The sequence below is a fragment of the Mya arenaria genome, chromosome 3, assembly GCF_026914265.1.
Source record: "Mya arenaria isolate MELC-2E11 chromosome 3, ASM2691426v1".
In the NCBI taxonomy this organism is placed as follows: Eukaryota; Metazoa; Mollusca; class Bivalvia; order Myida; family Myidae; genus Mya; species Mya arenaria.
This window is the reverse complement of record NC_069124.1, coordinates 57,580,857-57,590,976: the sequence shown is the minus strand read 5'-3', so window position 1 is coordinate 57,590,976 and position 10,120 is coordinate 57,580,857. Positions and strand designations below refer to the sequence as shown.

Sequence of the window (10,120 nt, the reverse complement as noted above, 5' to 3'; positions counted from 1 at the left end):
TTGCTTTGTGAATTGTCTCATATGAGTGAATTGAAGGCATTGATGCCAAAATCAACCGATTCTGACATAATTGTTTTAAAAAGTGACAAAACTGACAGTCTGTGAGAGTGCAGCTTCAATAAATTATCATATTTTCAATAATGATTCATTTCTTTATTTGTTTCCGTTTGAATAATATTTTACGCATATGACACTGAAACAATGCTTATGTTTATGTATGTTCTAACAAAATATCGAGCGAGAAATATCGTGTTCTATCACGAAATTACAAACAAGATTTCGACAAATAGCCAGCGTTTATGAAATAATGAATATGATCGTGTCATACAGTCCTGGTGCACGTTTCAACACAGGAGTTTAGTCATAACTTGTATATGTCCCAAATGGCAATGTTTCGATTGTTTTACTTTCCTAATCTATGTTCATTGTTTAAGACTGGCTAAAGTTCAATTCACTGAATGTATAGCATAATAATGAAGCTATGGCACTAAGAATATTTCATTTTACGGCTTAAATCGACCATGGTCTAAATTGAAACGGCTTACTAAATAATGAAAGCTTATGAAAGCTAACACCTTGCAACAGAGTAGATCAGGCCAACTGAGTATCTGAAAAGTTTCAATTTCTCAACATCACAAAGATACGTCTGTATTTCACAAAACTTAGATCCCCTCAGCAACACAAGTAAGACGTTTTCCTTGCAGAAAACAACGTTAACGGGTTTGACGTATAACCCGTACTCATACGTATTTTTAACGGGCACTGCAAGCGGCTCTCCGTCACGAGGAAACACTTGCACCCGGAATTTGTTAGCATCGGCCACGTAAATATGTTGTATTTGTAAGCACAGACGACCTTTGGGGAAAATAGCTATCCGGGCTTTCTATCGTGCCGTCCCAAGCGACATGAGTTCGCTTATTATTTATATCGTTAACAACATTTCGACTTTTAGCATCTGCCGACAGAGGTATAACAGGTAAAGGGTTTCTACGATTCTTGATAATGGATCAGACTTTTGGCTATAGTCGTTTGCCTTTGCATCAACATCACCACCAACTATCACATGGCCCTGGGTGCAGTAGAAAGAGATAACCGCTTCTAGAACGTGAAGTACATCACAATAAACGGTTCTGTCGTTATCAGCCGGTAGATAAACACCAAAAATGTACGTTGGTTTATCAAGAATATTGCATACGTCGATACCAATTACTCTGTTATCGAGGCATTCATTCACTCCCGAGTTATAAGAAAGCACTCTCTTACGAAACATGAAAGCTATGCAAGATCTCACGAACGATATTACGTTAGTTTCACAAGATGTATCATCATGTTCTAAAGACAGGTACCTAAAATCAACACGAATTCTGTTATAAATCATATGACTCGTCGTCATTGTCGCCGTGCTTGTTATTGACGATGATAGAACAGAGTATGCACTGACTGAAATATCAGTTGATATCAAAGTGTTCAGTTATGGAAACGTGTATGGGCCGATGCAAGTCAATTATATATAAAAACAAGTTCTTAGTATGATGAGTATATAGAACATTCACTTTTCGTGAGCATGTTACAACTACTAAATAGGCAAAATAGTTATACTGCAATTTACCAACCATTTAAATTTCAGCAATATGTTAGACATGCGAGTATCTAATGAGTGGCACAGTACCTTTAATATTATGTAGGAAGTTCGTGAAGCAAACTTGTACAAAAAACATTTTCGGGATATGAACGCAGTTGGGCGGGGTTAAAGTGTGTGGAGACCGGATGCATAATTGATGTCATTATCGGGGTATGAACGCAGTTGGGCTGGTTAAAGTGTGTGATTCGATGCGAACTTAACCAACCCAAAAATACTTTAATATCCCCGATAATGACATAAATCATGCATTTTTTACTTATATTTACACCAATAGTTTATTATTTATTTCCAGAACTGTTAAAAAATTCTTTATTTTATTTTATTGTATTTCAGTTATACTTTCACATCAATTCTATAAATAGAACGACCTGACTGGAATAGGAAAACATTTATCATATGACGTCACCACAACGCGGTAAAACATAATTCACTTCATTGTTGATTTTTAACGCTAAATTGAAACAGTAATGACAACAACGTATGTGAAAAAATCTTAAATTAACACCTCTTCAACATGTTGATTTGAGATTTTTAGGCCTGCTTTCATAACACAGACAATAACAAAATAAACATGCCCTAAATAGGCAATACTTAAAAATTATTCATAAAACGTCTTTATTATAAACGAATACAGTTTCTGTGTTACATTAGACGTCCGACGATTTTGTTCGACCGTGAAATAAAAATAAACTACAATACACAGTAAATCTATGACATTAAATATGTGTAAACAACTAATTATGCCGATATAAGTAGTCTGTTTTATAAGTTTTGAGCCGCTTTTTTGCAGGCGCCGTAACGAACTTATTTTTCAAATTGCATCGATATAAATGTATCTCGAAAGTTTTCATTTGTGAAGTAGAACACCCGAGAATATATTTGTTCTACTGGGCCCGTTCTCGTACAGAACATCTCCGGAAGACGCTGATTTCAAAAACACCTTGCTGTTGGTCCTCAAGGGCGCAATGACATCTGCGGAGGTGCAAACGCTCGAGTCGTCATTGAAATGCATCCCTCCGATATAGACTTCATCGTCAATGATCAATCGATAATGGATATATTTTTCTCCACTAGAGCACAGATGGATAGTAAATAGGTAGGTCCCGTCGACGGGAACTGTGTTCACGCCGGTAACGTTGTTATACCCTTTCCCAAAATCATACATCGTCTTTGTGAACACTATCGGGTTGGGATTGTTGAAGTGAGTAGGATATGTAGCGCGGAAAAGAACGTTCGGGATCCTCAACTCGTCTGAAAACAAATAACATCGGGTACAGGTTGTCAGTCGTTTGCGCGCTTAAATTTAAGTCTTTACTATCATTCGACAATTTTGTGTTGCAATACGCCCTATTTCATGAATTAACGTTCTCGCTATATACTGGTTGCTTATGTTTTTATTCAATTTTCTTTGACTTAATAAAAGGGTCTCCATGGTAGTCATATTAAGAATACGCCGCGGTTATTGGAAGTCAATAAACATAGTACCTGCAAGGCGACCAATCTCTTGTAACTTCCCGTTCAATGTTGTTTCTATCTGCTGATGTTTCCGTTCAATCCGCGATTCCTGCGCTTTCAGTTCATTTTTTCCATCAACAATCGACTTGTCAACATCCAATATAGATTTGTTCAACAGTTCAATAGCGTTATCCAATTTCTTCTCATATTTTTCAAACTTTAGCTCGAATCACCTTTTCAAGCAACTGTTCGTCATATTGAAACTTTGTGGAAAACATTGGCTCATCTTGCAATGAACTTGCAGGATGTAGAATTAAAAAGCACAATAACACTGCTACCTTTGCTCTGTCCATTTTCTTTACTTGGGGTTTTGCGGAATAAATATGTTCCTCTGCTCTCTTGAGAAACACTTTCCTGTTGTATATACGCCAGCCTTAAGAAGGAATGACGCAGCTCCCCACAAAAACTGATTCATTAAGAAGAACATTTATCAATTTTATTTTATTTTTGGCAAATCAATTTCGCAAGTGTTTTGAATGGCAAAGATATTTGGGGATAATATAAGGATTCGATCCAATAAAAAAATCCAATTTCCGGTGCTTTTGCACTGATGTTAAACATTCCAGTTATGCGTTGTCTAAGATCCCGTTGTCCCTAATCCTGGTCATGTAATTGTGTGTGTTTTTCCAAAATTAATTCGCTAAAAACGAGCACCTGATGCTGATACGAGTTGATGATTGATATACTGGTCATTTCGAGATTTTAAATTATAATCTTAACAAAATTCCTTTGTCGGTATATTAACAACAATACGCTGCGCGTATATGACTAGATTTGTTCCGGAGCAAAAACGCCCACGAACACAAATACCCAGTGAGGTCAATTTATTTTCAAATTAGCCCCATGAATTTAGTTTGGGTAAATTTGTCCGGAGGTAAATGTGAGCATATACAAGCAACAACTGCTTTGCCCGCCATGGTATTACATTTTTTGGTAGATATATGAAGTAAACATTCGTCGAAATGCTTAAATATATGTAAGATTTTGGTTAAAATACAAAACAATTGTATTTTTTTTCACATTTTTTTTTCAAATGGAGTATATATTAGTACACAGTTTAAATTTTTAACCTTCACAACAATTCTATGCATTTTTGATAGGTTACACCTGTACACAAAAACACACAATAATGCTCACGCATACACTCATGAATACATTTGCACACCCAAGCGCATTCATAAAACAAACAAACAGAAATCACAAACACAAGCGCGTGTGTATAAATACATGTACTCATACACATTAATACCAACACGTTCGTATGATGTGTATACGATTGATATTTAGTATAGGGGGACATCGATCGTGTAAACATCATACGAACGATTGTTTCTTTTATTATTGTATTCTATGAATTGCTGTATCGAATTGTTCGCAAAACATTATATACAGTCGGACCCCGTTGGCTCGAACTTTCAAGGACCAGCGAAAATACCTCGAGCCTCGAAAACGTCGAGCCAAGCGGGATGTTTTACCTTAAGAATAAAGAAATCGATTTTTTATATCAAGTTCGAGCCAACGAGCAATTCGAGCCAAGAGAGTTCGAGCGAACGGGATTCGACTGTATATGAATGCAACTTAATTTTGAAAAAAGAGAAAAAATGTACAATCAATAACGGATTTAACAATTTCTTCACATGCTTGGTTATTGACTCATCAATTTTTGACACCTTTTAAACTAGTAAGAGCGTTATTCAGCTTCATACGTAAAGTCAATGGATTTGACTTTCATCATGTTTGTTTTTGTCTGACAGTTGTACAATATAAGCATACACAGTCTTCTAACATATTAAAGGTTAGTAGAACCACGCTTTTATTTGATTTTATTATATTTCATTTCTTTAGCATTTAACGAAAATTACATTGAAAGAATACATACATTATGTATGCACAAGATATCGAGAAATAAACAGAATTAAACAGGAATTTTATGCTGTTGTTTCTTGTTTGTGATTTTTTGTTTTTTGTTTTCTGTGTCTTTGGCGTTTATCCAGTGCCATTAAACGGGGTTTATGTTTAAAATTTTGGCTACTGAGCTTTAGTTTTTGTAGTTTTTCACGTAGGTGTTAGGCGTAAAACATACGTTTGTTTCCGGTTTCATGGCCAAAGGAAATAGGATAGGTAAGCCAAATTTTTATTTCACTATTAGGCAATTTGCCCCTTGTCACCCAAAACTATAAACTATAAATGATATGAATATATTTAAAAGCAGTATTTGATTCACTTGTTCTGTTTATTAGACAAAAACACTTCATTTTTAACTTGATAAAAATAAAATAAAAAAAATAAACAAATGATTCAAGGCAATAAACAGATTTAGGGTAGGGGACAAAATAGGGAAGGTCGGGAAACCGAAACAACATTATCTGTTTATGCCGTATGAAAATAAAAGAACGATTATGTTATACCGATTGATTCCACTTTTGCAAAAAAGTACGAAATTTGATCAAATGTGACTTGTTAAAGATGCACTCTTACTCCCAAAGATATACCACAATTAATTCAATTTTTTTAATATACTAAAAAGGGTGAGTAAATGTTGAAAGCAATGGTTCTTATGAAGGATATCGAGTTTAATCTGAAAGAAATGTGTAGAAAACACGGTAATTCTACCTTATGACACGATAGTAGATAACAGTAAATATTTTAGCATTCACCAATCATTTAATGTTTTTGCGATTCCAGCTATTAAATACACGGTTACAACCTTGTTAGTAGTAATCAATATCTTCCATAAATGCATTATTTAGTAAGTAGTTAAAGGTTTATTGCTCAAAATGTTTGTTTGTAAAAATGCGTATGCATTGATTTTGAACTAAAGTGTCACTTTAAATAATGAAAGCTAATGAAAGTTTACACCTTGCAACAGAGTAGATCAGTCCAACTGTGTTTTTGTAGAGGTTTCAATTTCTCAACATCACAAAGATACGATTGTATTTCACAAAACTTAGATCCCCTCAGCAACACAAGTAAGACGTTTTCCTTGCAGAAAACAACGTTAACGGGTTTGACGTCTATTCCGTACTCGTACGTATTTTTAACGGGCACTGCAAGCGGCTCTCCGTCACGAGAAAACACTTGCACCCGGAAGTTGTTAGCATCGGCCACGTAAATATTGTCGTATTTGTCAACACAGACGCCCATTGGATAAAATAATTGCCCAGGCTTTGTACCCTGCTTTCCAAACGCCCGAACAAACGTACCGTCTAATTTATGAACCTTGATTCTATGATTGCCACAGTCAGAAACTATCACTTCGTCTTGACTTGAAAGTGTAACAAAGAACGGCGATGTAAAATGACTTGCACCCCGACCCTTCGATCCAAATCTTATCGACGGCTTATACTGAGAGGTCAATACGTGAACACAATTTTGTCTGATGCCCGTCACAACAGGATTTCCTTGTCTTGAAATCGCTATCCCAAACGGATTTTCTTGGCTGTAGAAAGTTCCGTAATTTGCGATAATTCGTCCTTCCACAGTGTACTCGCGTAACAGCGAGTTGCCTGCCTTACTTACAGTAACAAGCAGTGTGCCTCCTCTGGTGACGGCGACGTCACGAACTGAGCAGTCACATGAGAAACTGTGGCGCAACTGACCCGTGCTGCTAAATACAGCAATTGTATTTAACGTGCAGTCAGACACAAATACATCGTCAGTAAAAAGTGAAACCGCCATCCCAGTCGCCTGTATGAACTGATGAGGCTGCGTGCCGTATTCCCCAAATCTGCGAATAAGTTTGTTCGGTTTTTCAGGTGAGAAATGTTCCGTGGATGCGCCCGGCAATAGCGGCGAGCGCTCGTGCTGGACGTTCAACGATAAACAAGTATCACGAGACTGGTGCTCGTATCCCTGGACGGTGTCGCCGAGGCCGACGATGAAGTGGTTGTTTGGGAAACTGGAAACCCCGCCGACAGGAATGTATATGGTCTGAAATAAAATAAAATAACGTTATGTTATGTAATGTTATATTATGTTATGTTACGTTTCCTTACGTCACGTTACGTTACGATATGGTATGTTATGAACTTATGTTACGTTGTGTTGTGTTGTGTTGTGTTGTGTTGTGTTATGTTATGGTAACCTAGAATCTTAGCCTACAACTATGCATACAAATTCAGTATTATTCGTCGAATACAATATTAAGTATTACAGCTAGTGACTTTTGACATTCGATGATAGCTCATAGCTTATATTTATGTACACAGATCGTTCGAAAATGGAGACATTACAGTACACATTAAGAAAACATATTATGATACACACTGATCTTAAAAATACGTTAAAATAGAGAATAACGAATTTATTTATTTTTTATTTAAAAAAAACGAAACTGATGATTATACAGTTAATGCAATTCTACTCCTTCAAGAAAATAAACGGACCTGTCTGCAGAGCGGGCACGGAAACTGACCATGTCCATCGAAACGTGACGTGACGTAATCCCGGATACAGCCCTCACAGAACGTGTGCAAGCAAGTTAACGCTTTAGGACGGTTGTACGGCTGGAAACAGATGGGGCAGCTGAGAAACGAGTCATGAAGACGCTCAACGATGTCACCACTCGCCATTTCCGGTTATGTCTTTTTCTGTCGTTGATGATGGTTTTTCTGATCGATAATGTCCTATGTTGCCATACAATTCGTATCCTGGTACTGCACTTGTTATGTTTATATTCTATGTATTTACGATTAAAATCTATAACGTTGTTTTATTTTTCCATTTAATTTCCGCTCCGTTGATTCACTTATACAAGCAGCATCCTGTGTTGATGCATCGAGTATTATTATTATATTGTTAATTCCCTAATGCGTATAAATGTATTTTAAACCATTTATTAATTCGTGATGATTATTCGATGTTTACGACTTTACACCAAATTCTTAACGACTAGGAACTATCATAATTCACGTAGTTGATCGAAGGATGTACTTCTGTGCTCGTATGAACCAGCTTAAGTTTGTTAAGTTCCTTGTTAGCAAAGCTCATATGACTCTGTTTATCGGTTGATGATGAAGTCATTGTGGCTATATATAGACATACATGTATACATATAACATATGAATTTATATGTAGGTTTCCCGCTGTTACGGATGTATTGTGTTGCTCATAATCATTTATGTTTACAATTATAATGTATATTTATCCATTAAACAATCAGATTTTGAAGTTTATGTAACTTTCCTAGTCATCTCCTTAAAGCCTTCGTTTATAAATAATGCTTACAGTGTAAAACAATTGTATATTTTATGCAAAATCTGTGCTTGAATGTGTTTTTACTGGATTATCTTGTTTGTTTAAAAAATGTTTGTAACGTCAACCATTGTTCTTTTTGTACTGTTTGTACTGTACAATGTATAAGTATGGGTTATTGGACTGCGACTTTAATTCTACTAAATTACTGTCCAATTTTTAAAAAACTGACTGTCCAATATTTTAATATTGCGTGTCTCGGACTGTTCTTTCTCTGACATAATGGACTATTTTCGGCCTTTCACCCTTACAAAAAAAGCAATGTGTTCTCTTCGTAACTGACCGTTGGAAAGGAAGGTGACATACGAATGTCAGATAACAGCTTGTGGATAATGCCAGACGGTACCAACTCATTCTTTATTTAATGTAGCCTTTTTATTTTCTGGCTCTTATCCAATGATATAATGCATATTATTGAAGGAGGTTTAAGCGAAACTGCCTTAGTAATCAATAACAATAGCACAATTCTGTATATAATGTGTTTGCATGGATTCAAGTCAACAGCCTGTACGTACGTAGGTAACCCACAAAACGTTACTTTATCCTCCTTATTGTTGAACAAGTTTTGTTAAAAAATATCTACACGTTCAGACGGAGGTGTAACCCCTCGGCGGGTACGGCGTAAACCTGTTAACTGCCATCTAACATTTATCCCATGTAAAGATGAAGGTGTAACCCCTCCCCGTCGGCGGGTACGGCGTACATTTATTAACTGCCATCTACCATTTATCCAATGTACAGATGAAGGTGTAACCCCCTTTCCCTCCCCCTCGGCAGGTACGGCGTTCACCTGTTAACTGACATCTAACCTCTCCCCGTCGGCGGGTACGGTGTACATTTATTAACTGCCATCTACCATTTATCCAATGTTCAGACAAAGGTGTAACCCCCTCTCCCCTCTCCCCTCTCCTCACCGTCGGTGGGTACGGCGAACATTTATTAACTGCCATCTACCATTTATCCAATGTACAGACAAAGGTGTAACCCCCTCTCCCCTCTCCTCACCGTTGGCGGGTACGGCGTACATTTGTTAACTGCCATCTACAGTAACGATGCAGATGTAACCCCCTCTCCCCGTCGGCGGGTACGGTGAACATTGTTACCTGTTATATACCATTTATCCCATGTATCGAAGAAGGTGTAACCCCCTCCCCCCTCGGCGGGAACGACTACATTTGTTGACTGTCATCTACCATTTATCCCATGTACAAACGAAGGTGTAATCCCCCCCCCCTCGGCGGGAACGGCGTGCATTTGTTTACTGTCATCTACCATATTTACAGATTTACATGTACAGATGAAGGTGTAATTCTCTTCGCATTCCCCTCGGCGGGTACGGCGTTCACTTGTTAACTTCCATCTAACAATATTCCCATGTACAGATGAAGGTGTTGCCCCATCTCCCTGTCGGTGGGTATGGCGTACATTTGTTAACTGTCATCTACCATTTAACCCATGTACAGATGAAGGTGTAACCCCCTCCCCTTCGGCGGGTTTGGCGTTCACCTCCCATGTACAGATGAAGGTGTAACCCCCTCCCCGTCGGCGGGTTTGGCGTTCACCTCCCATGTACAGATGACGGTGTAACCCCTTCCCATCTTCCTCGGCGGGTACGGCCTTCATCTGTTAACTGTAATCTACCATTTATCTGATGTACAGATGAAGGTGTAACCCCTCCTTCCCCTCGGCGGGTACGATGTACATTTGTTA

General features: G+C 37.6%; 1 protein-coding gene across 1 annotated transcript; it reads right to left on the bottom strand.

Annotated features, from left to right (window-relative positions):
- Positions 1–4,197: 4,197 nt before the first annotated feature.
- On the bottom strand, positions 4,198–8,146 carry LOC128225636 (tripartite motif-containing protein 2-like). The gene is made up of 2 exons (XM_052935536.1): positions 7,543–8,146; positions 4,198–7,087 (listed from the first exon to the last, which is right to left on the bottom strand). Exons 1-2 carry the CDS (start codon positions 7,726–7,728, stop codon positions 6,011–6,013), a joined length of 1,263 nt encoding a protein of 420 aa, XP_052791496.1. The 5' UTR covers positions 7,729–8,146; the 3' UTR covers positions 4,198–6,010.
- Positions 8,147–10,120: the final 1,974 nt, after the last annotated feature.

Excerpts from the sequence above, each read along its gene's own strand:
- LOC128225636 (XM_052935536.1), bottom strand. The coding sequence starts at position 7,728 with ATGGCGAGTGGTGACATCGTTGAGCGTCTTCATGACTCGTTTCTCAGC. Across the intron at positions 7,088-7,542 it reads CGTGCCCGCTCTGCAGACAG|ACCATATACATTCCTGTCGG; the intron begins GTCCGTTTATTT and ends ATTTTATTTCAG.